The sequence below is a fragment of the Furipterus horrens genome, unplaced genomic scaffold (genome assembly GCF_987537825.1).
Source record: "Furipterus horrens unplaced genomic scaffold, mFurHor1.1.pri manual_scaffold_7, whole genome shotgun sequence".
Lineage (NCBI taxonomy): Eukaryota > Metazoa > Chordata > Mammalia > Chiroptera > Furipteridae > Furipterus > Furipterus horrens.
The window spans coordinates 10,110,947-10,136,812 of record NW_028327177.1 but is presented as its reverse complement, the minus strand read 5'-3'; the positions used below and the strand labels follow the sequence as shown (position 1 = coordinate 10,136,812).

Here is a 25,866-nt window from a genome sequence, read left to right as displayed (position 1 = left end):
TGACGTCACTTCCGTTCCCGGCGCCGCGAAGTGCGCACCTCTCCCCGTACCAAGGCAGTGGGTGGACCCGATGAGGTGAGTGGACCCCGAGCAGAGGGAGAGTCTCACAGAGGGAATCCGAAAGAATGCGAAGGCCAGCAGCATGGAAAGGGGGAGCGGGAAGCTCACGGCTGTTGTCGCAGTTGTGACTGAGCCTCGGTTTACCCAGCGATACAGGGACTATCTCGAGAAGGAGAAACTCTTGGACAGACAGCACCGCGTGGAAAAGATGCCGGATGGCACAGTGGCGCTGCCCGTGCTGGGAGAGGCGCTCCCTGAGCAGCACCTGCAGGAGCTGAGGAATCGTGTGGCTCCAGGCAGCACCTGTACGCTAACGCAGCTCCTTCATCCTGCTCTTTCAAAGAGGGCCCAGGGTTGTTCACCTGCCCAAAGGCTACGTCTTGAGGTGAGTCACTGGGTAGAGGCCCAGGGAGTGACATGGTCGGCTGAGTTGGAGGCCGATTTGCCCCGATCTTGGCAACGTCACGGTAACCTCTTGTTGCTGAGTGAGGACTGTTTCCAAGCCAAGCAATGGAAAAATCTAGAACCCGAACTCTGGGAGATTGTTGCCTCAGCACTTGGCGTCCAGCGTTTGGCCAAAAGAGGACGGGTATCACCGGATGGCACTCGAACTCCAGCAGTGACACTGCTACTGGGTGACGATGGCTGGGTTGAGCATGTGGATAATGGGATCCGATATAAGTTTGACATAACCCAGTGTATGTTCTCCTTCGGAAACATCACCGAGAAGCTTCGCGTGGCATCGCTGCCCTGTGCTAGACAAGTGCTGGTGGATCTCTATGCAGGAATTGGTTATTTTACATTGCCCTTCCTAGTTCATGCTGGCGCTGCCTTCGTCCATGCCTGTGAGTGGAACCCCCATGCTGTAGTTGCTCTGAGGAATAACCTTGAGATCAATGGAGTAGCAGATCGGTGCCAAATACACTTTGGGGATAACAGAAAATTGAAACTCTCAAACATTGCAGACCGGGTGAACCTGGGGCTGATTCCCAGCTCTGAAGAAGGCTGGCCCACTGCCTGCCAAGTGCTACGAAAAGATACTGGGGGCATTTTGCATATCCATCAAAACGTGGAATCTTTCCCAGGGAGGAATCTACAGTCTCCTGAAAGCAGTAAAACGGAGAAGGAGCATTGGCCTTATTCTCAGCAAATTATCACCGACCACTGGGAAAATGAAGCTTCCAGGGATTCTAGGAGAGAAGTGCTGTCAGCAGCCACCAAGCCAGAATGGCACAGGTGGGCGAAATGTGCAGAAACTCGCATTGTCACTCTTCTTCAGCAGGTGCACAGGAAACCGTGGAAGACACAAATCTTGCACATTCAACCAGTGAAATCCTATGCTCCCCACGTGGATCACATAGTCCTGGATCTGGAATGCCGCCCCTGCCCTCTGGTTGGCTAGAGAAGGTGGATCCTGAGACATGAGGATCTACGTGTGAGTGACCCTTAATGTGTCAGCTCAGGCCGGGTTCTCACCCCTCTTGTCTCTGGGTAATCTATTATAATATTTTGTGGCCCTGAAAGCGGGCTCTAGACCAATCCAAATCACTTCATTCATCTTCCATTGAACACATTGAGAATGAGCTACGTATCTGGGAGTAGTATGGCTCAGTGAAACGAGGCCCATCTGTGCAATCAATGAATTTCAAATTCTGACCTCAGTGCTTTCTGACCTTGGATACATGGTTTCAATATTCTTTTGGCGTTGGGTTTTCTTAGTTGTGTATGAGGGTTTCTTTGAACTGCCTCACAATGGCTTTTATTTAATAAGTAGTTGTACACAGGGCATTGGTTATTTCAGAGTGAAAGGCATTGCTCTTTCTAAAATCACTCTGGTTACAATAAGGGAAATCGACTGGAGGGTGGCCATGATGGAAGCAGACCAGTGAGAAGGTTTCTGTGGTTGTTCAGGTGATAGTGGCTTGGACTAGGGTGGTGGCATTGGGAGGTGGATGGACTTGAGAAATAAAGTCGATGGGACTGAGCAATGGAGCCCCTATCAAGGCATTAAGATGGTGTGGCTTTGTTATTATCATGGACAAAATATGGAGGTAAGAGGACAACAATTACTCTAGTGTATTAACTATTCCCTGACTTTGGCATTCCTAAATGAGTGTTGGGGGGAGGGGGCATGTCTTAAATACTGAGTTTATTGTGGTAGAAAAAGGGATAAAATGACCTGCTTTAAATTGTAGGGAAACTTGATTTTCGATCTTAAGCTTGTGCAGTAGCTGCCAATTGCTAGTTACTTTAAAAGTTCAAATTAAAACCTTAGACTTTTTAAAAGGTTTCAGACTCCGTTTTCATCTTCCTTCCCCGGCCAACAACATCAGAACCACCTGAGGAGCTATCGGGACTGTGAGGTGTTCTGTAGAATTTTTCAAGCCTCACCTCATTTTATGGCTGTCTGCCATCACCTTCGTTTACCCTTGGGATGACTAATTTTAGAGAATCACTACTCTGTTTATCTTTGGGGTGACCAGTTATAGAGAATCAGTCTGTTTCCCTTTGGGATGACTAATTGTAGAAAGTCACTGCGCAGAGCTTTATTTTGGTGCACTCTGAATTCATCTGGGCTTGTTTCCCTGACAAATAGAGAAAAGTGTGTGGCTTTAAGGACTATGATTGTACCAAGCATTTGGCTGGCTGGGGCTGGGCTCGGCTGGGCTGTTTGTCCTTCTTGCAGCAGTGGTGCTAAAGCCAGGATTAGTGTTGTTTGTGTTATTCCACAAATATTAAGTGTCTACTGTATACATGAGCCACATTAGACACTGTTCCTGTCTCTGAGGAGCTCACACCCTAGCAGCAGAAATAATTCAAACACTGAAAGAATTGGAGTCCGATGAAATAAGTGCCATATGACTGATAGCATGTTGTAGGAGTGCAAAGGTGGGGAAAAAAAGTTTTGAGAAATGAATGGTGAAGTCTTTAGAGAGGTAGTGTCTGAATTGGCTCTTAAAATCTGGGTAAATTTTTAATAAGTGGAATCAGTGTGTAAACAGATTCTAGTTCAAGAGAATAACAGGTGCAGAAGTTTGAATGCTCAGAAAATGTTCGGAACATTGCCATCAGATCAATTGGTAACAGAGGAAGCACTGAGAGATGTGTTGAAGTGGGAGCTGTGGTAAAGATTAAAAAAGAGTAAGTGTCTTGTACACAGTGAGCCCCCAGGAAGTGTGAGCTAGCATATAATCCCACCACAAAAGTGGCCTTTTTATGTTTGCCTTAATCATCTCCTCTGGTGCATATTGAGTTTGTTTTCACATGTGCACCTATGGGTTTCTTGCCTCAAACTAAAGATGCCGTGCTGGGGCTTGAGCCATTCTGGGGAGGAAGGCAGGGGGCAAACAGTGAGGAAGATGAGTCAGAGAGCCACATGTCCTGGGGCTGGGGAGTTACCCTTCCTGCATTAGCTGTGGGTAGGCAGCACCTGAATGAAATCATTCAAACTGATGTATGTGTTAGGCCTTGAGTGTTCACTGGTGAAAAAAGATTGACATGGTTCTGAAATTTTTAGGGTCCAGTCATCTGCTTAAATGCCAAGATACCGTCTTCACGGTAAAGAACTGAAAAAGGCCAGGAAATGAATTCTCCTCTGTAGCCTTCAGGAGGAACACATTCTTGTTGACACCTTGATTTTAAACTTCTGACCTCCATAATTGTAAGAGTAAATTTGTGTTGTTTTAAGCCACCGTTTGTGGTGATTTGTTGTAGCAGTACTAGGAAAACGTACCCATTTATTGTCCCCATTGATCCATGGGGGGGAGTTTGTGCTTCCATCCGACAACTTTGTGAGTCTAGAGAACTGGTTCTTCAGTCTCTTTCATCAGGAGACATAATAATAGATGCTTTAAACTTGAACCTATTGAGTTTTTTCCAGTCATTTCATGCTCCTTGTGCCAATGCACTACTAGCAGGCAAGGAAGAGTTACCATCCTGGTTGAGGTAATTGAATCTGACCATCAGGAGAAAGTAGGGTTATTGTCACACAAGGGTACGAAGAAATATTTCACACACTGCGCACCTACTAGGACATCTCTTGATACGTCCCTACTCAATATCAGTAATAAAATTAGTGCCTTCCAAAATGGCAGAATAAGGACCTCTGAAAACTGGGTCCTTGGTAAAAGCAATGGGGAAACTGGCCAGAATTATCAAAATCAGCTTTTTCATAACACTGGAAAGTGACTAAAGGCTTACAACAATATGAGGAGCATTTATTCAAGATAAACAGCTAAATTTTTATTAAAAAGGGAACCTTATTCTTGACCTTCTGTGTTTCCTTACAAAGTTAAAATCAGCTTGTCAGTTTTTGGAAAAAACCTGCTGAGATTTTTTTGTTGGGATTACATTGAACCTATAGGGTAATATTGACATTGTTACAACATTGAATCTTCCATCTTAAAGCTTTTATTCTTAGTAGGGTATAGCTGTGGAATGAGAAGTGATTATCAGAAGCTGGGACTGCAAGATCCCATCTAAGGTGAAGGGTTCTGTACTTCCCATCTGTCAGTGGGATACTATATCCATCTTCTCTGGGCTCCCTGCCTTGATAGATGTTTTTAACTTAGTATTACTTGTACTCTTCCTCTTAGCAGTGTCTCAGCCCTCAGATTATTTTTGACCATCACCCTAGATGATTAACATATTTGAACCTGTCATCTATTTGTATTCTAATATAAACTAAGTACTACTGAATAATTATCACATATAACAACCTAAACTAATAAACAATACCTTCACAGTAGTCCTGAGACATAAATGGAGCCATTGCAAAGTGTTGCACTGGGTTCCACTGAGTGCTTTCCCTAATACTCGTTTACTATATTTCATACTAAGTATTAAAATATATTGTTTTAATTTGTGGAACAAGCATGAGAAATTACTTGCAGACAATCAGATCTTAAGCTCTGGAATCAGAAAAATATGAGTTAGAAACCTGGCTTTGCCACTGTAACTGTGTCCTTGAACAAGTTTGTCAAGAATTAAATTGGATAATGCATGTCGTGTATTTCGTATTATATTAAACTTTTTTCTTTAAAAAATATTTTATTTATTTTTTAGAGAGAAGGGAAAGGAGGGACAAGGAAAGGGAGAGAAACATCACTGTGTGAGCGCTACATCAACCGGTTGACTCTCACACGCCCCCAGCTGGGGACCTGGCCTGCAACCCGGGTATGTGCCCTTGACTGGGAATTGAACCAGCAACATTTCAGTTCACAGGATGGCACTCAATCTACTGAGCCACATCAGCCAGGGCTAAACTTTTTTCTTTTTTCCCAGATGAGGATACTGAAGACTAGAAAGTTGAAGTACTTTATCTAGAGACAGAGAACAACTAGTAAGAGGCAGAAGTGGGCAAGCATACTTGCAGCCATCTAGCAAATGCTCAGAAAATGTCTGTTGAATGAATAGATGAACCAGAGTCAGGATGTGTAAAGTCAACGTTGACCCCAAATGCTACTATATTCTCTGTTGTTTCCTTTGTTAACTAAATAACGTTTGGCATTTACAAAACCAGTAAATTCAAATAGTTGAATTTTGATGGGCATATCTGAAACTAATGATGAGAAAAACGGTAAAGTAATTTAGGATCAGAGATTATTTGTTGAGTAATTCCTGAGGTCTGAGATAAAGTTAAGGCATGAATTTGTCCATTTTGAGGCTTTCGCTCCCAGCCCTTCCTACCAGCATCCCCATATTCCATTTGAAGAAAACACATAGTACTTAAGAGGGGAGGGGTGGAAAGGGTAATTAAATGCCTGTTTCCTACTGCGTCCTCCCACTAAGTAAACTGCTTGTATTTGCCTTCTGGGGAGGAAGGCAGGGGGCAAACAGTGGTCCAATAAGCTCAACCAATTGCATGGTCACTCTTGGAACTTGAAATCTTGAGGAATAATGATAGCCCAGAATCAGTTTCTGTTTCTTGGAACAAAGATTTGGCTGATGAAAATGTTGACAGAAAATTCAAACTTGTTTTTACACATTATATTATTTAAAAGCTTTTTAGAGCTACTAAAAAAGTATTTGAATCATTAAAGCCAAATGAACAGATTGTTAATTCTGACCACGGTAATTTATGTATGTGAAGTGTGTTGTGTTGTGTGTGCACGCACACCCCCTCCCATACTGTTCTTGATAGACTCGATGTAAATATACAGCTGAGTTGTGCAACATTCAGATCAATGCAGAAACCAAACAAAGATTAGGGTCAGTGAGTCATAGTTATTTCTTTGAAAGCTTATCTTTTATTTTAAAAATTCCCAAGCATCGAAAGCTGCCTCACTGATATAAATTTAGTTTTAAAATAGTATGTTTAAGGTACTTGCCAGGATCTTAGTCAAACCTTCATTTTATGGATAGGGAGAGTGAGGTGTAGAAAGTTTAAAGAGACTTGCTGGAAGTTATATGTGAGAAAGGTGAGTATTTCACTACTCCTAAGAGTTCTTGGCCCAAGATGGAATTTAGTTTGAATCAGAAATTCTTATACTAATAAAATTTGTGCATCAAATTAAGATAGGAAACTGTTAAAACATTAATAAGAACTGAAGCTTTTGCTCAGTTTTAGAAGCTTTTTATTTAATATTTACTACATTTAACTTTTAAAGTCCATAAACTGTTTTATTTTCCATTGTGCACGACCAAAATATAATGGTACTTACCTCTGGTCTCCACACCATACTCCTCTTTTAGATTAGTCCTGTGGACACCTTTCTCCATAATGGCATCTCTTTTTGCTTTAAATTACAATTAGGGCAGAATAACAGCTGGGTTGAGTAGTTAATTTACATCTGAGGTTTCTATGTAAGTCTTCATAGTTCTCATCTTACCAAGTTTGCTTTCCTTTGGGAATTTTGTCAAAAACCACAAGGTTATTCCCCAGATGTGCAGTTTAGGAAGATTAACTTTGCAGAAGTAAACTGACTGGATTACAAAAATGGTGATCGTAATGATATTGCAACAAACAGGTAAGCTACAGTAGGATCTTGATTAGGATATTGACAGTGATGATAGTAAGGAAACAGGTACAAGAGACATGAGACATAAGGGAAAATAAGGTAAGATTTGATTGCAGATTGGCTATGGATGGAAAAAGGAAGGAGTCAAAGATACCTGAAATTCTAAACTCCAGGGAGCCTCGAGTTCAAATCCTGTGTTTGACTCTATTTAAGTACCTTTGGACATACTGGCCACCTAACTTTTTGCTCTTGATAATTTATCTAAGCTTCAGTTTCCTCCCCTGTAAAACAGAGATAATAATACTTATCAAGCCCTAGCCAGTATTACTCAATTGGTTGGAATGTCTTCCCATAAACCAAAAGGTCATGGGTTTGATTCCTCATCAGGGCACATGCCTGGGTTTGGGGTTTGGTCCCGAATCCTGGCGTGAATGAGAGGCTAAGGCTGTCCTGCCTCCAAAGCCCCAGCTCGGTTGGAAACTCCCAGTCCAGCAGAGGTTTCAGGATCACGGCTGAGAAAACAGATTTATCCAAGACACTGTATTTTGTCTGGAGGGATGGGAGGTGGCTAATCTCTCTAGAGGAGAAGAGCGCAGAACTTCCGTCCCATGCCTTTTATTGAGGAGGGGATTCAGGAGATACAAGGTAAAGACTTAGGAATCATCACTAAGCTTTCAAACACTTGGGTTACAGTCGACAGTTACTTACAGATACCTATGTAAAGAACACAGTGACCAGTCTGTGTCAGGGTCTGCTAAACATCCCACACTATGCTGACATCAGGTGCAAGGCTTCATACATTTTTAGCTACACACTGGTTATAGTTAAAGAGATAAGAAAAGCAGAGCAAGCTCTAAAGCATAATATGCATTCTTTAAATTCAGTTCCCATGGGAACCCTCTGAATGGCCTTCGGTCCTGTCCGCCTCTTAGCCTTCCAGTTTTCCATTGAGTCTTAGAGGCCTCTCGGGGCAGTGGTGGGGCAGGGGAGTGCGGAGGGCGCTGGCTCATGGCTTCAGCTACAGGTCCCGAAACTACAAGGAGTGGTCCCCTACAGGAGGCAACCTATCGATGTTTCTCTACCTCCTTTCCCCTCTCTCTAAAATCAGTATGTCCTTGGGCGAGGATAAAAAATTAAGTAATAAAACCTATCAAAATAAGGCTGAACAAAAATTTAAGTAAAATGTAAAACCCTTAGCATAGTGTCTAGTGCACAGTAAGCACCGATGGCAGTCATTATTAGTGGGGGGTAACAACAGAAGGTTAAAAACATGAGATGAGTTAATAGTTTGGGTGTGGGTTCGGGCGTTCTACCACACTTGCCAACGTCCAGAGAGAGGGGTCTTGCAGTTTTATAATCCTCCCCCTTTATGGAGAGTTCTTAACCTATAGAGGATACTCACCCATCTAGAGCCCTGGTACAAAGCGGACTGCAGAGTAGTTTGGGCTAGGAACACAAGTGAGCCCACTTTTTGCTTACTGTGTTATCTCCCTTAATCTGAGACGGCTGGGTCTACCCGCAGACTCCAACCTAATTTGCATTCTTATTTGCTGGTGAAGGAAAAGAAAGATAAAAGATGGCCAGAAAGGGAAGGGGGTGCGGGGTGGTGGGGAGACACCTGGTAATTAAACTAACAAAAGAGAAATTAACAAGAGAAAAAGTTTTACTGACTCGTGAGGTGCACAAACACCTGGGGTGAACTCACTGATGAGTGGTAACTCAGAAAGGGTGGGTGGATACCACCTGAGGCTCCCATAGCATTTTAAGAAAGCAGCACATTTGTAGAGAAGTGACAAGTCAGAGAGAGAAAAAGGGGTTTAGGTTTATAGAGGGTGGCAGCTGTGGGAAGGTAAATAAATATATGGGCCCTGGCTGCTGTGGCTCAGTGGACTGAGCGTCGGCCTGCGAGCCAAGTGTCGCTGGTTCGATTCCCAATCAGGGCACGTGACTAGGTTGCACGTCAGGTCCCCAGTTGGGGGCGCGAGTGAGAGGCAACCACACAGCGATGTTTCCCTCTCTTTCTCCTTTCCCCTCTCTCTAAAAATAAACAAATAAATTATTTAACAATATATATATGGGGGAAACCAGTGGAAGATAATTAGTAAAGTTAGTGGGTGATTCAGTCTAAGAGTCCTCTTACAGGAGAGGGAGATAATTTACAAATGCACATTTATGTCTTTTTAGGCAAATGTGTTAGGGGCGGGGGGAGGCAAGAGAGCTGTGTGTGTGTGTGTGCATGTGTGTGTGCGCGCGCGCGTGTGCTGGGTGGGGGCGGGGCTTCAGCTCTTCATTGTTTTCAGTTCAAAATAATCCTGTGTCAAAATGGAGTGGCATGTTCTGATCCAACGACAAAAGTTTGGCCTCCTATGCCTGGGAGGAAAGACGGGACTGCCCGGGCATGGTTACCTCACAGAGGACTAGAAATCAGAGACGGAGGTGGGTTCTCGCCCGTAAATCACAGCAGCCGTTGCTCTCAGTAAAACGTGGCCGACGCGTGTCCTCAGTCCTGGCCAATTTGGGAGCAGATGGTTAGGGGGGTGTGCCAAGGGGTAAGAGGCAAGTTTTTCTTGGTAGCGCCTACGACTCCTAGCGCAGAGCCACAAAGGGCAGCTGAGGCGCGCAGCTACGGCTCCAGCAGGATCCCAGACGGCCTCGCGGGTGTCTTCCCTGGCACGTCACGTATCTTCCCTGGAATGTCGGCAGCCTTTCAGGCCCGGCCTCCAAGTGCGGTGCCCTTTGGCTTGCCTACTCCCGAGCACCTTTGAACCATGCTTGTGGGACGTTAATGGCTCCAATAAAACAAACCCCGCCCGCGGAAGCAGGCAGCGCCTCCCGGAGCCCACGTCGCCGTAGGTGAGCTGGCCACCCTGAGGCTGCAGGGCGCGGCTGCCGCAGAGTGCCTGCCCCACTGGATGGCGCCAAAGTCGCGAAGGCGGGGGGAAGCGGTGGTGGTCGCGGAGGTGCCCGGCAACCATGGCGATGCTTTGAGACGTTGTCTACGCCGTGCGTGATGACGACACGGGGAGCGCCCTAGCGCCGGATTGTGACGCGGCGGCGGGGTGGTCACCGCGCTCTCGCGTGACCGAGAGCGCAGCCGCAGCCTTGCATCAGAGCCGCGGCGGAGGCCGGCGGGCGGGGGAGGCGGTGGAGCGAGGAGGAGCCAGGCCTCAGCCGGCTGGAAACGCCGACGCGAGCGGGCGGCGGGGCGGGGCTGCCCGTGAGAGAGACAGGAGAGGAGGGAGGGGCGGAGCCGCCCGCCCCAGCCCCCGCCCCTGGCCGCCATCCCGGGCCGGCCCCGCGCGGCCTTCCCGGGCCCGCCCAGCCCCGGTGTAGCAGCGGCTTATGGCGGCGGTGGGACCCCCGCAGCAGCAGGTGCGGATGGCCCATCAGCGGGCCTGGGCGGCGCTCGAAGTGGCGCTCCGCGTGCCCTGCCTCTACATCATCGACGCCATCTTCAACTCCTACTACGATTCCAGCCAAAGTGGGTTCTGCATTGGGCTCCAGATCTTCCTCCGGCTTCTTGGTAAGGGCGAGGGGGTAGCCTGCATCCCGGGACGGCTCAGCAGGCCGGGACGTGCCTCGGGGAGCGGACAGCCGCGCGCAGGCCGTGGGGCGCGCGCGCGTGTGTGTGTGTCAGAGACTGTGTGTGCAAGTGAGAGATTGTGTGTGTGTGTGTGACAGGATGTGGGAGTGGGGGTGTGTGAGAGTGTGTGTGTGAGTGACAGACTGTGAGATGAGTGGACGATTGTGAGAGGCTGTGTGTGTGAGGGAGAAACCGGGCTCGGCCCCCGCAGGGGCGTCCTTGCGGGCGAGAGCGGGGAGGAGATGACCCCAGCACCCGAGCGGACCGCGGAGCTGCGCCCCCAGCGAGCCGGCCCCCTGTGCCTTTTTGCATCTGAGGGCGGGCGGGGGGAAGCCTGGATGTGGGCGCTTGCGGCTCTGCCCGCCGCTTCGCTTGGGAACGAGTGCTGGCTCCCGCGTCCCGTGCCACAGCCTTGGGACAGCAGCCACTCTGCTTGCCCCTATCTCGCTGTGTGTGACCTTGGGCTGGTCGTGCTAAGGCCTGGGCCTCAGTTTCCTTCTTTCCAAAATGCAGAGTACTCGCGTGTTGTCACTTCTGTATCCACGGGGCCCACATGAAAGTGTCTGCGGTAAATGACATCCAAACGAGAGAGACAGGGTTTCAAATGTCCAGACCTTGAAACCATTACCCCAAATCCCCATGAAGAAGGCGATACTTAAAATTTTCCATGAATGAAGTGGAGGTATTTAAAGAAAAAACGTGGCTAGAAAGTGATGAGACTTTTCCAAGAGACTCCTGGAAGATCCGTGTTTTTGTTGCATATGAATGGAGTGTTGAAAAGCACCTTACGGCCCTGGCTGGTGTGGCTCAGAGGATTGCGCGCCAGCCTGCGAACTGAAGGGTCGTCGGTTCGATTCCTGGCCAGGGCACGTGCCTGGGTTGCGGGCCAGGGGGCAGCCCATTAATGTCTCTCTCACACATCGATGTTTCTCTGCCTCTCTTTCTTCTTCCTCCCACTCTCTTTAAAAATAAATAACATATTTAAAAAAGGAAAAGCATCCTCTGTGTCAGTCCTCATCTTTACTTGCATTACCAGAATGAGAAGTACTTATGTGTAAAAGAATTTTTTTTTAAGTGATTGAAACTTGGCAAATTTTGTTGCTGAGGTAATGCTTGTGATAAGGGTTTAATAGGCCAGTGCTTTGAAGTGTTGCTGAGGGCCGGCTGACGTTGAGGTCCTGACCAAGCCTTTCTGAATTAGGAGCCATCTGTTGCTTCTTTATTGTGACAAGAGAATTGTGGTAGTGTTGAGTTTTGTTCTTAGCAATAAATAGCAGTGTTTTACATTTGTTTGGTACTTTTCGCAAAGCATTTTTACTAGTATTATCTAATCTAATATTTAACCTTCAAACTCCCTCAGAGGTGTGTGGTGTTCTTCTCATTTTGCAAATGAGAAAACTGAGGGTCAGAGAAGTTGTGTTTTGCTTTTGATAGACACACAGCGAATAAATGGTTGCCAGAGCTAGGCTTAAAACTCTTCTGACATGCGTGGTGGTCCACTCTCCTCCTTGGTACAGCTGCCCTCCAGATACAGAATGGTACAGTAAGGGTCACATGCTAGACCTTAAAAACTAACAGGTGTGTACGTGCTGTTCTTTAGCACAGGGCTTATCAGTAACCTGCCAGCTGCTCAACACCAGCCATTCCTGCGAACCCCTGTAAAACTGCAGGGTCCTCGTTATTTGGGGCAAAAATGGAGCTGTGTGGTTTTGTAATGTGAACAAATATCAAACACCTGAAACCCATGTGTTGTACACCTAACATGTCATAGCGTAATACTGGGTCAATTATACTTCAATTAAAAACACATTAGCTAGCTTTAAATATTTCATACTTAACATATTTAATTCTGACAGTCATGGCTTAATGTTAAAATGAAATTAATAAGAAGGGGGGCTGTTGGCTGAAAAAGCCAACCTACTGCTGCTTTCTGACCACTTAGTGGATGTGATTCATGTGATTTCGATTTGGAACCTCACTTGAAACATCCTATCTATTGTGTTTTCTTGCCTTGGACAAATCTTTACAAATAACACGTGGTTACACAAATAAATAATAAAGATAATTCCTTTTTTCTTTTTTTTTTTTAAATTTTTTTATTTTGGTTTTTCAATTACAGTTGTCCCCTTTTCCCCCAATTTCTCTCCCCCACCCAACCCACCCCCTCTCCCACAATCATATCCCTCCCCGTTGTCCATGTCCATGAGTCTTTTATACAGGCTCTTTAATTAAACCCTTCCCTTACTTATCCCCCTTCTCTCCCTCTCCCCTCCCCCCTATTGACTGCTGTTCTGCTCTTTGTTCTATTTAGTTCCTTTGTTTGTGTTGTTCTTTAGTTTCCTGTATTAGGTGATATCATATGGTATTTTTCTTTCTTTGCCTGGCTTATTTCACTAAGCATAATTCTCTCTAGTTCCATCCATGTTGTTGCAAATGGCAGGAGTTCCTTCTTTCTCTCTGCTGCATAGTATTCCATTGTGTAAATGTACCACAGTTTTTTGATCCACTCATTTACAGATGGGCACTTAGGTTGTTTCCAGCACTTAGCTATTGTAAACAGTGCTGCAATGAACATAGGGGTGCATAGGTTCTTTTGAATTGGGGTTTCAAGATTCTTCGGGTATAATCCTAGTAGTTAAAGATAATTCTTAATAATACTTTTTAAAAAAGAAGTGGGGGCGGGCGCTGTTGGGAAGGCATTTTATTCCTGCCAGTTAGAAGTCACTCAACTGCCATGACTCGCGTGGCTCAGTGGTTTGGGCTCATCCCAGAGTGAAGGATCACCGGTTTGATTCCTGGTCAGGGCATGTGCCTGGGTTGCAGACCAAGTCCCCAGTTGGTGGCTGCAAGAGGCGTTGGTCAAATGTTTCTCTTGCTCTTTCTCTTTCTTTATAAAAATAAATCACTTATCGTGATCATAAATTATCCTGACAGACTGCCAGTCTTCCCCTGCCCCCCCCCCCCAAAAGAGAGAACAAAAGGTAAAGACTTAAATGCAGTGCTCTCCAGTTGAGCTTCAGGCTAGGGAGCTTTAAGGAAAAAGAATATTTTCCTTAAATAATATGTGGTTTAAGAGCATTAAACAAAGTAATCTAGTATTTTTCTTGTACTCTATCCATGCTTATTTTTTTAAATATGTTTATTGATTTTAGAGAGAGAGGAAGGGAGAGGGGGAAAGAAAGAAACATCCGTTGGTTGCCTTCTCGCATGTGCTCTGGGAATCGAACCCGTGATCCTTTGGTCTACGGGATGTTGCTCCAACAACCTGAGCCACACCAGCCAGGGCCTTATCTGTACCTTTTAAGTTTTTAAAAGATTTTATTTATTTATTTTTAAAGAGAGGGAAAGGGACAGAGAAAGAGGGAGAGAACCATCAAGGTGAGAGAGAAACATCGATCTGTTGCCTGTCATATAGGCCAACCCGGACCAAATCCGCAACCTTTCGCTTTTCGGGGTGCCGCCCAGCCAACTGAGCCACACTGGTCAGGGATCTGTTCCTTTTTAAAGCTAGACAGCAATCTTATCTCTCTCATAGGGTGTTAAGGACAATAAATGAGATAGGATGTAAATCCTTAGTACCTGGGACCTAGTAAAAGCTATTTAAGTGTTAACTATTGTAAGCTTGCTAGCTTTCTTTATAAAACTTGTAATACTTCAATTAAAACCATACTCTGTTACAGATATTTTGGTCTTTTGAAGGCATCCGTGAAATGTTGGTGCTGTTTATTTGAAAATTTTGATCTCAAAAGATTCTCTGGGTCAGACTTTATCAAAATTTTTTTAAAATTCCCAACTCTGTCACCTGACTATTCCTTACATTATGCCAGTGTAACTTAATTTTTCACATTTGTAAGTGATAAAGTTTTTAAAAAACTAGCTTTGGTGCTAAAAAACTCATCCTGAATAAAAGCAAGTGTTTTAAGTATATAAGGCCCATTCGGTGAGGCATCTTCTGTTTTTTAAAGTGACAGGTTTTGTGTAAAAGATACCAAAGAATAGTTTACATTAATTGTACCACCTGTTTTATTTTAAAATAATTATAGACCTTTTTTATAATCTATATACTGTTGTATATAAATCTCAAAACTTGTCTAACCTATTTCTTTAAAATGATGCAAAAATGGGCATCTGAAGAATTCACTTCATTTGGTATCAAACTAATATGAGAATTCCAGCAGATTAGAAAATAAAGCATCTCATTTTTGGAGCTCCAAAGAAAATCATATCACAGTATATAGAATATTTAAGAATGTGAAGCTATTCTTAGGAGGTGTTAAATGCTAAATGAAACGCAGTCCAGTGCAGCATAATGCTGAGTTAGCAAATCTTATTCCAAGGCAAAAGATGCAAGCATAGGACTTTGTATTTATAATAGTGTTACTCATATAATGACAATTCATTGAAGTGGAAAGTCCTTTTTAAACATAAAAGAAAATACAGGAATTACAAGGGATATTTTAATAAATGAAAAACTTTTATTACAAAACTTTTAAAAAGTTCTTTAAAATAGCACACTGAGGGAAAAATATCTGCATCATATGAGATTGTGAACATTTTACTCTTGTCAATAAGAAAAACATATACTTCCAGAGACTAATGGGCCCAGGATACGCACTTCACAATAAATAAAATGTAGCTGGCCAGTCAGCCTCATTTATAATTAAATAAATACAATCAAAACAAAACTTCTTCAATTGTGAAGAGTTCAAAGTCTGAATAGAAACTAGTTTGGCAAAGCTGTGGGAAATAATGCCAAGTTATACAGTTTTCGTAGGCTGTCACTTCTGTGGAAAGCCGTCTGGCGCTATCAACTGAAATTCATCATATATTTTTTTTTTTTCCTAATTACAGTTGTCCCATTTTCCCCCATTGCTCCCCGCCACCCAGCCCACCCCTTCTCCCACAGTCATATCCCTCCCCGTTGTCCATGTCCATGTGTCATTTATACACGTTCTTTGACTAAACCCTTCCCTTACTTATCCCCCTTCTCTCCCTCCCCCCGCCCCGCTATTGACTGTTATTCTGCTCCTTGTTCTATTTAGTTCGTTTGTTTGTGTTGTTCTTTAGTATCCTGTATTAGGTGATATCATATGGTATTTTTCTTTCTTTGCCTTGCTTATTTCACTAAGCATAATTCTCTAGTTCCATCCATGCTGTCGCAAATGGCAGGAGTGCCTTCTTTCTTTCTGCTGCATAGTATTCCATTGTGTAGATGTACCACAGTTTTTTGATCCACTTATCTACAGATGGGCACTTAGGCTGTCTCCAGCACTTGGCTATTGTGAATAGCGCTGCTATGAACATAGGGGTGCTTAGGTTCTTTTGAATTGGGGTTTAAGCAGTAGAATCGCTGGTTCAAAAGGCAATTCCATTTTTAGTTTTTTGAGGAAATTCCATACTGTTTTCCACAGTGGCTGCACCAGTCTGCATTCCCACCAGCAGTGCACTGGGGTTCCCTGTTCTCCACATCCTTGCCAGCACTTGTTGTTTGTTGATTTGTGGATGACGGCCATTCTGACTGGTGTAAAGTGGTATCTTATGGTGGTTTTTATTTGCATCTCTCTGATGTTTAGTGATGTTGAGCATTCTTTCATGTGTCTATGGACCCTCTGTGTATCCTCTTTGGAGAAGTGTTTGTTCAGGTCCTTTGCCCATTTTTTAATTGGGGTGTCTGTCTTCTTGGCGTTGAGATGTGTAAGTTCTTTGTATATTTTGGAGATCAATCCCTTGTCTGAGGTATCATTGGCAAATATGTTTTCCCATATGGTTGGTTTCCTCATCATATTCTTTTTGACACGTTTCATTTCTAAGAATCTGACCTAAAGATATAGTGTACAAAGACTGGGAAAGGATATTCATTGTTGCATTGTTGGTAATAACAAAGCAACAAATTGTTAATATAAATGTCTATTAAAAGGCAGTCTGCTCATTGTATTAGATTTAGCCATACAATAAAAGGTGTTGAAAAGAATGAGATATAGTTATTTTTGGTGCTATAGAAAGAACTCGGAAAACCTGTGATGTGAAAAACACAAAGTGAAGCAGTAGTAATTATGACGACTGCCTAAGGATAGACTAAATATTCTAAGCGGTGACACTGTTGACATTTTGGACAAGATAATTCTTTGTTGGGGGTTTGGGTGGGACTGTTCTGTGAATTGTAGAAATTTTTTTTCTCACCCAAGGATATGTTTTTATTGCTTTGAGAGAAAGAGGAAGGAAAAGAGAAACATCAGTTGGTTGTTTCCTGCACGGGGAACAAACCCATAACCTAGGTATGTGCCCTGACCAGGAATTGAACCCTTAACCTTTTGGTGTATGGGATGATGCTCCAACCATCTGAACCACCTCGGCAGGGCGAATTTTAGGATTTTTAACAGCATCCTGTCCGCTACCCATTAGATACCAGTAGCACCCCACTTCCCCCAGCTGAGATTGCCAGAAATGTCTCTAGATATTGCCAGATGTCTCCTGAGGGGAGAGAAGGAATAAGATCCCGGTTGAGAACCACTGGGATATACAAATAGACCAATAGCATGGATTAGAAAGTCTGGAAATAGGCTACCCGTGTATATATAGAAACTTGATGTGTTTCAGAGGTAGAATTGAAAAATACTGAGGTAAATATAGACTATTCAATTAGCGGTCATTTAGTTATCCATATAGAAAAAAATTAAAGGTGGTACTGGATTGCTATCTCATGTCAATATATAAACAGTTCTAAGTGGATTAACACCTAGATGCGAAAAGCAGGACTTGAAACATTTTTAAAGAAAATATAGAACAGTTTTTTGAAACCTTAGAGTAAGGGAAAAATTCTTTTAAAATATATAATAGCAAATGTGTAAAAAATTGATAAATTCAGTGATATTAAAATTAAAAACTTCTATTAATCAAAAGACAGCATCAGAAAAATGAAGAGACCAGCCACACACCTGTAGATGTTTGCATTACAGATAACTGACAAAGACTTTGTAGTCAGAATTTTTTTTTTTTTAATATCTGTGATTCATTAAGGAAAACCAACTCCATAAATGGGCAAAAAAACTGACAATTCACAGAGAAAGAACCCTGAATCGTCAGTAAATTGGAAGATGTGCTCTCTGATAAGTAATCAGAAATGCAAATTTTTTTTAAAGGTAAAAAAGCAACAAGAAAACCCATTAGGTAGGATCCTCTGAGTAAAAAGCAAAAGAGTGTGTGTTTATGAATGTTTATGTATGCAAAGCTTGGTTTATTCTTCACTTACTACCAGCAGGGTTTTAGACTCTTCAAAAACCATATTCACTTATTTTTTTTAATAAAAACATGTCTAAAATCTTAATTTACCAGCAAGATTTTAGTTTTATCTTACTGAGAAACTTAATATAGCCTTTTTTAACCTAAAATGAGAGTGATAGAATTTTCTTTATGCTTTAGTTTATCAAGTACACATACAGTTTACCATTTCAAGATTTTCTTTTTACCCTTGTCTTGCATTTCATTGGTTGGGCTCCCTTGGGAGTAAGGTAGTCGTAACATTTATTTCTGGGCTCCCTTTTTCTTCTGTACAGCATTGAAATGTTTTTCCACAGCTTGCTTTCGATTATGTTTTAAAGGGATTTAAGGGAGCTGGAGAGTTGTAAATATTATGTCCTGTTCCTTTCGAACTGTAGTTCTAAGTGTCCAGAAAAGGTTAGGGTATGAATGGACTTTCCACATAAAAGAGTTTAACACTTGTTGTGTAATATGTTATGGTTTTATTTTGTTTTCTCCTTGTTTTTGTTTACTTATTTTTGGTAATCCAAACTGTAAAGGCCCTGATATAGCTTCAAAGCTCCTGAATTGATTTTGATACCTGTTTCTTTTCCTACCTCAAAAACTTCTATGAAACTCTCTAATCACTGGAAAATTGGATCTAAGTTGTGATTTCAATTAATTCTATTCTTCAGTGCCCCAAGATGATTCTTCTTTATAAAGCGTCATTTATATATAGTTTTGATTACTTATGCAGGTAATTCTTAAATGCTAATAAGAAACACAATCCCTGGGCTTAATTTCCCTAGATCAGCAGTCCCTAAAGGCCAGGAAAGGGAATGTTGAGACTTGTTATTTGGGAAGTTGACTTTTTCCCCTGTAAAATGAGAGCTGATTCTTTCCATGGTCCATACATAGAACAGTGAGTCTGAAAGTAGAATTTAAGAACCTCATGTACATGCAAACTTGGGTAAGAAGTAAACAACCTTATACTATTTTTGAGATGTTTGGTCGTTAGGGTAGAAACTAGAATTGAAGTTACTTTGGTTTTATTTTGACTCATTTGAGATTGTTTTGTTGCAGGAAAAAAATAATTCCATTTCCTCGTACCTTCTGTGGAAAAGGTTCCTAATCCTGCTCAAAAAATTTTCATTTTCTATTGAAAGGAACTTATACCCAGCTATCAACTCTTGGGGAGGTTATTAGTGGCCAACTTGCTCTGGAAATCAGTCAGGTGGTTTTTAAAGAAATTTATGTATCTTCTAGGTGATTGTGTCTTTTGTTCTCTTATTTCACAAATGACCTGCCACATTGGCACAGGATGAATTTTGAGTTCATGGGCATAGTCATTATTTAGAGCAACTAGCCCTTTTACATGCAATGAATTATGAAATGCCTCCACTGTCATATGGCCTTTCTTGATTATATGCTGCAATAAGGTGAGTGGATGTACATTTAATTTGGTGTTTGTCACTTTTTCTGTACTCCAGGCTCTGGTTTCTTAGCTTTGTCGTACCTGTTCATAAATTTCAGTTTCCAAGTAGGCTGTATTTTGTGTTTGCATTTAAAAACATAGTCCAGAATTCAACAGAAACATTTAGTTCCTCAATGAATACAAATTGTGTTTATTTTCTACGAAATATTTTAGGATTCATAGATGTACAAGGTAGGACCCTTGCTTGCTATTAAGGACATTATCTAACAGGGTAATGATACCTACTTAGGTAACTACAATATTGGGAGTATATGAGTATTAGGTGTTTCACCAGGTTCTGTAGGTATGCTGACGGAACAGTCACTATCAGAGAAAGTGGGTTTGAACAGTCAGGGACTTGGGAAGTTGGTGGGACCATCATGCCAAGCTGTGTAAACACAGCTGCGGTTATAGCACAGAAGGGTTGTGTGTGGGAATGAAGTGTGGAGCTTTGGTCTGTGCCTTGAGAGGAGTTACTCTAAGGCCATTTCGATCCTTGATTGCTAGGACAAGAAATGTAGATTTTAGTTAACACATTGCGTACGGATGGCGAGAATTCTTGTCATTTGATCGCGTAATTTTAAAAAATTAAGGTTATTTAGACATTCAGTAGTAATTTTTCATGTTTTTTTAAATTAAGGATAGTAGTAGTAGCTTAATTGTTAATTTCATGTAGTCATTTCATTAATATTAGCCATATAACCATATTTAAATCTTATCCTGCCAGAACAGAGGATTAAAAGGCATTTAAATACCCCAGTACGCATCGTGTTTAATAGTAATTTCAGAGCTGCTGCAGTATTTTGAGCAGAAAAATGAAGACATATTGGTGATGGCTTGTAAATAGATTTGGACAAGCTGAATTTTTAGAGACAAACTAATAAATAGGTTGGTGTCACTGAGAAAGGGGAGATAATAATAGGTGTTAGTAGAATTCGGCAACTAATTGTCAAGTTTGAGGGTGCAGGGCCGGAAGGTACCATTAAGAGAACAGTAATAGTACCTTTAACTGAAATTGGAAATCACAAAGAGCCATGTGAGGTGAATTAGGTTTTAGAAATTTTGGGTGTTGTAACATAGAAGTGGTACTAGATGGATATTTGGATGTTGTTTCCATGTTGAAAACCTGGATAATATCTTTATTGTAATCTCACTTAAAAATTTGTCACAGCACAAAGATGGTGCTAGATACACATCAGATCAATCATTGGTTAAGTATGGAATGGGGAGGGGGAGGATTTGTTACCATTTTTTAAATGTTTTGGTTTTCTGAATGTTACCTTTGTAATTTGAAGAACTTATTATAAAAAGGGCTATTTAGAGATTGAATAATATATAGGAAAAGGGGAACTTAGCGGACATTTCTGAAATTTGCAAGGAACAATGTGGAGGGGGAAAGAATTGGACCCAGGGGAGAATGCTCAAATTTAAGGAGCAGGAAAAATAAGAGCCAGCAGGAGTTCAGTTTGTGGAAAAGGAGGAATTAGTAAGTATAAAACTTCATTTCCTAAAAGAACACTTTTTTTTTTTTTTTAAGATTTTATTTATTTTTAGAGAGCAGGGAAGGAAGGGAGGAAGAGGGAGAGAAACATCAATGTGTGGTTGCCTCTTGAGTGCCCCCAGTTGGGGACCTGGCCCGCAACTCGGATAGATGCCCTGACTGGGAATTGAACCGGCAACGCTTTGGTTCGCAGGCCAGTGCTCAATCCACTGAGCCACATCAGCTAAGGTCCTAAAGAACACTCTTAAGAAAAGAATTCTAAGATTTAATAGGAACAAATGTTTTCCATTTTGGTTATTTTTAATTCTGATGTTTTCATAATGGAATTATTGACATGTTCTTTAAAGATTTTAAAACTCGTAAAAATGTATCATTCCAAACTTATCTTGAAGATAATTTAGTAATAATTTGGTGCATGGGTGTATGGCACTACTTGAATTACTGTGGAAACTATAATTCTAATAAGATTTTAGGAAACGATGTTTTGTCCTGTGAACTTTTTTACGAAACCTTTTATGCCTTTAAGCCTTAATTGTCTTGAGGTTTAATGTTCATAATTTTGAAAATGTTCGTATTTCCTAATTATAGGAAGACTATTAGTGGGTAAACATTCTTAAAGATGTCTCATTCAAATGACCTTTTTTATTTTTATTTTTCAGGTATACTTTTATCCAGTGTTGTTCTGATACTGTCACAGCGATCACTTTTCAGGTTTTACATGTACAGCGCGGCCTTTCTGTTAGCTGCAACCTCAGTGTTGGTAAATTATTATGCTGCTTTGCACATTGACTTCTACGGTGCCTACAACACGTCAGCTTTTGGAATTGAGCTGCTTCCTCGGAAAGGGCCCTCACTGTGGATGGCACTCATTGTTCTACAGCTCACATTTGGAATTGGATACATCACGCTCCTCCAGATTCATTCCATCTACTCGCAATTAATTATTTTGGATCTCTTGGTTCCTGTAATAGGCTTAATCACAGAACTACCATTACACATTCGAGAGAGTTTAGTTTTTACTTCTTCCTTGATTCTTACATTAAACACAGTGTTTGTCTTGGCAGTGAAACTGCGGTGGTTTTATTATTCCACACGGTATGTTTATCTTTTAGTGAGGCACATGTATCGAATTTATGGATTACAGTTATTGATGGAGGACACATGGAAGAGGATTCGTTTCCCAGATGTACTGAGAGTCTTTTGGCTAACAAGAATTACAGCTCAGGCTGCGGTGTTAATGTACATTTTAAAGATGGCCAATGAAACTGATTCCTTTTTTATTTCTTGGGATGATTTCTGGGACCTCATTTGCAATCTTATAATTAGCGGATGTGACTCTACACTCACCGTACTGGGCATGAGTGCTCTGATTTCCTCGGTGGCCCATTATCTGGGCCTTGGAATATTGGCCTTTATTGGATCGAGGGAAGACGACGACAGGCGGCTGGGCTTTGTCGCCCCCGTTTTATTTTTTATTTTGGCTCTTCAGACGGGTTTAAGTGGGCTGAGGCCAGAAGAGAGACTTATTCGCTTAAGTAGAAACATGTGCCTTCTATTAACTGCAGTCCTGCATTTCATCCATGGGATGACAGACCCTGTATTAATGTCTCTCAGTGCCTCTCACGTGTCATCTTTTCGCAGACATTTTCCTGTGCTCTTTGTCTCTGCTTGCCTATTTATTCTTCCTGTTTTACTCAGTTATGTCCTTTGGCATCACTATGCACTAAACACGTGGTTGTTCGCCGTGACAGCCTTCTTTGTGGAACTCTGCGTAAAAGTGATTGTTTCTCTCACTGTTTATACGCTTTTCATGATTGACGGCTCCTATAATGTCCTCTGGGAAAAGCTTGATGATTACGTCTACTATGTTCGTTCAACAGGCAATATTATTGAGTTTATATTTGGAGTAGTAATGTTTGGAAATGGGGCTTATACTATGATGTTTGAATCAGGAAGTAAAATTCGGGCTTGTATGATGTGTCTACATGCATATTTTAACATCTACTTACAAGCAAAAAATGGCTGGAAGACATTTATGAATCGGAGGACTGCTGTTAAGAAAATTAATTCACTTCCTGAAGTAAAAGGGAGCAGCTTACAAGAAATAGGTGATGTCTGTGCAATCTGCTACCATGCGTTTACGACGTCTGCTCGTCTCACACCCTGTAATCACTATTTCCATGCACTTTGCCTTCGGAAATGGCTGTACATTCAAGATACTTGTCCAATGTGCCATCAACAGGTATACATTGAAGATGACACCAAGGATAATTCAAATACATCTAACAACAACGGATTCATCGCACCCAATGAAAACCCAGAGGAAGCCGTGAGAGAGGCCGCTGCTGCTGAATCTGACAGGGAACTGAATGAAGAGGACAGTACAGATTGTGACGATGATGTTCAAAGAGAGAGAAATGGAGTGATCCAGCACACAGGTACAGCAGCTGAAGAATCAAGTGAGGACACTGACTGATTAAAATAGCATTTATTAATCATTGAGGTTGTTTAAATTTCAGTTCATCCAAAATGGAGTTAATATGTTTTACTCTTCAGTATGTAACCAAGCACAAAAACAGTATCAATGTTGAATCTGTGAATGGTTTTCCGTTTACTGTGATGTGCTACTGTAAATATACCTCTTTAATTACTCTGGTCTCTTTGGTGACCTATTTAAATTTGTGTACATTATTGTACATAGAATAAAATGTTTTCACGTTTTTATGACAAAATTTGAACAAATAGCTTTTTAATAGATGTAATGATGATACGGTGCGCCAGCTGTGCCAAAGATTCCTCAGTGAAGGTGTGTAATTCATCCCATTCAGGCCCCCAGTGTTTCTTCAAGATGGGAGAATAAAAACGCAAATCAGAGGAAACCACATTAAATCAAGGAAATAAAATAATTTGGACCAGAGTATAAAGGATATATGTAGACTGTTTTATAAAGTAAGGAAAAAGTAGGCTGCCAGAAGGGATTGAGACTTTGAAATTTGAGTATAGCACTATAGTTGAACTACTGAGTTTGAAAGTCCAAATTTGGAAATTGTGTGAGTTGAGAAATAGGCTTATATCTGGTATGAACCAGAATGTATTTGATTTTGATGTAAAAATCAGTATATTTGTTAGCCCTTCTGTGTGTGCAGCACTGGCATAAAAATTATCCTTTTGGACTTTTTTAAAGAGATTATAAAATGAAATACTTGGTGGTGTTCATTCTTTGAAGCTAAGAAAAATAATGACTTTATGGATAAAAATAAGGGGGATGGTGTGCAGTGACATATAATACCTCTTTATGGACAACTCCCAGAGAATTCCTTTATTGAACTTTCATTAAGTTTTACCAGGGAATTTTACATACATCAGAAAATGGAAGACATACCAATTACATGTCAGGAAAAAATATTTTAATGGTATTGTTATATAATGTGTTGGCTAATTCCAGTGGATCTTCGTCTCTTACTGCTGACATTATCTCCAGTATTTGACTAAAACAAAACAAAAAAAGATGGTTTAAATTGCCAAATACATATTCTGTTTTAAAGGTATTTGTCTTTTTCCACATAAAGAACAATCTAGCACCTTTAATAAGCTTCAGGTATAAAAGTGTTCAGCACTACAGCAAATTTAACTGCTAGGATATTTAAATAAGAGACAGATTTCTTGGAGTAGTCTTGCATATAACTAGAGCAAAATAACCAGTTGCAAAATAATTATAAAACCAGCCTATATTATGTGTACCACAATTAGGGAACTAACCCAGTGGAAATGAATCCTTTAAAACTGTGAGTCATTAGATATTCATTACTGGGTCATGATGGGCTTTTGAAAAGGAAAAAGACACTGCATATATAGGGATGGACTGTTTCGTTTCTGTTTGGGCTTTATTTATGTATGTACATGTGTAATGCATCAGGAGAACTGGCACTAAAGGACAGCAAGAGCGTGGCGTGATCACCAGCACAATGACAGCAAAAGGACCTTAGAAGTTATTTCTTGGAACAGTATGTGTTATGGGAAGGCAGAGTGGGGCAGGGCAGACTCTTTTCTTGTGCTCCCCCTCGCCCCCCTGTAATAGAAAGAATAATCCAGGTATTAATCTTTCGGTCCCTCTGTCTAAAATGGTAATTACCTGTAATGTTTTCTAGCATTCTTATATATAGATAGAATACTTTTATACATGAATTGGAAAGTTCTGAAGTCAAAGTTAAATATTTAAATGGACTTTGTCTTAAGCTTTTTGTTCCTTTTACTAGTTTCTTTATATAAAACACCTAAAGGTATTAGGGATGGAAATTAAAGACTATGTGGAACTTTTTATTCTATAAAAGTTAACACAAAAGGCTTGCTTAAACTATATACTAAATGAACTGACTATACTAAATTTTTGTTATCCGAAAGTCAAGATATGCTTAAAAGTAAATCTGTTAACATTTAAGTTGACAATGAAGATGCAATTTTCCTCATAAACTATAGAATCTCCCTCTAGTTAACTACCTGGACTCGGAACTCACATGCACAATATTGTGCAAACTCAACGTGATTCCTGGTACCCTTCTCCTTTCCAGTCCTTTGTCCACACTGATACCAGTTACGGCTTAAAAAAAAAAAAAGGCTGATATTTTCCTGCTTAAAATCCTTTGGGTCCCGATAAAATCTGACCTGCTACGGCTGGCATACAAGAGCCCTCCACAACCTGGCCTCACTCTACCTTCCCAGACCGATCGCTTACCTGTGCATCCTACTTTCTGCCACACTGAGCTCACTGTTCCCGTGGAGCAGCCACGCCCTCCTGCAGTCTGCCTGTGCCCGGGGTGTTTGTCTTAGTCTGGCATAACTCCCGACTGGTAAACAGTTGAAATGTCACCTTAGTTCTCTTATTTCCCTTCAAGGCAGGCAGCTGCTATGTCCTGTGGTCCCAGAACATATTCTGTAACAGCATTACCACCTTGAATTATACTTTTTATGTGCTCATTTGTTCCAGAAGGAAGGAGTTCTTGTCTCACTCATTTAATGCCGTATCCAAAGTGCCTGGCACAATGTACCTACTTGT

General features: G+C 41.6%; 3 protein-coding genes across 6 annotated transcripts in view; 2 read left to right on the top strand and 1 right to left on the bottom strand.

The window, feature by feature from the left end:
- Positions 1–9: 9 nt before the first annotated feature.
- Positions 10–6,105, top strand: TYW2 (tRNA wybutosine-synthesizing protein 2). 2 transcript variants are annotated; one of them, XR_016512347.1, is made up of 2 exons: positions 10–2,111; positions 5,125–6,105. XR_016512347.1 is itself a non-coding variant. In XM_090283387.1 (2 exons), the coding sequence occupies exon 1, from the start codon at positions 143–145 to the stop codon at positions 1,460–1,462; it is 1,320 nt and encodes a 439-aa protein (XP_090139513.1). In that variant the 5' UTR covers positions 10–142; the 3' UTR covers positions 1,463–1,495; positions 5,125–6,105. The 2 variants fall into 2 exon arrangements, 1 of the variants encoding a protein (XP_090139513.1); XM_090283387.1 differs by having other exon boundaries at positions 10–1,495.
- A 4,165-nt stretch (positions 6,106–10,270) lies between these two features.
- Positions 10,271–23,545, top strand: RNF139 (ring finger protein 139). The gene is made up of 2 exons (XM_090283386.1): positions 10,271–10,542; positions 21,473–23,545. The coding sequence occupies exons 1-2, from the start codon at positions 10,362–10,364 to the stop codon at positions 23,287–23,289; spliced, it is 1,998 nt and encodes a 665-aa protein (XP_090139512.1). The 5' UTR covers positions 10,271–10,361; the 3' UTR covers positions 23,290–23,545.
- A 215-nt stretch (positions 23,546–23,760) lies between these two features.
- TATDN1 (TatD DNase domain containing 1) overlaps positions 23,761–25,866 on the bottom strand; it is a 30,681-nt gene continuing 28,575 nt past the window's right edge. The window contains exons 12-13 of one of the 3 annotated variants that reach the window (XR_016512348.1): positions 25,546–25,743; positions 24,204–24,301 (exon numbers count right to left, since the gene is read on the bottom strand). Coding sequence is in view for 1 of the 3 variants with exons in the window: in XM_090283388.1 (XP_090139514.1) it covers positions 24,199–24,301 (103 nt within the window). In the remaining 2 variants the exon portion in view is untranslated. Of the gene's footprint in view, positions 24,302–25,545; positions 25,744–25,866 lie in introns of all 3 variants that reach the window. The other 2 variants (XR_016512349.1, XM_090283388.1) reach the window with 2 other exon arrangements.

Excerpts from the sequence above, each read along its gene's own strand:
- TYW2 (XM_090283387.1), top strand. The coding sequence starts at position 143 with ATGGAAAGGGGGAGCGGGAAGCTCACGGCTGTTGTCGCAGTTGTGACT.
- RNF139 (XM_090283386.1), top strand. The coding sequence starts at position 10,362 with ATGGCGGCGGTGGGACCCCCGCAGCAGCAGGTGCGGATGGCCCATCAG. Across the intron at positions 10,543-21,472 it reads GATCTTCCTCCGGCTTCTTG|GTATACTTTTATCCAGTGTT; the intron begins GTAAGGGCGAGG and ends TTTATTTTTCAG.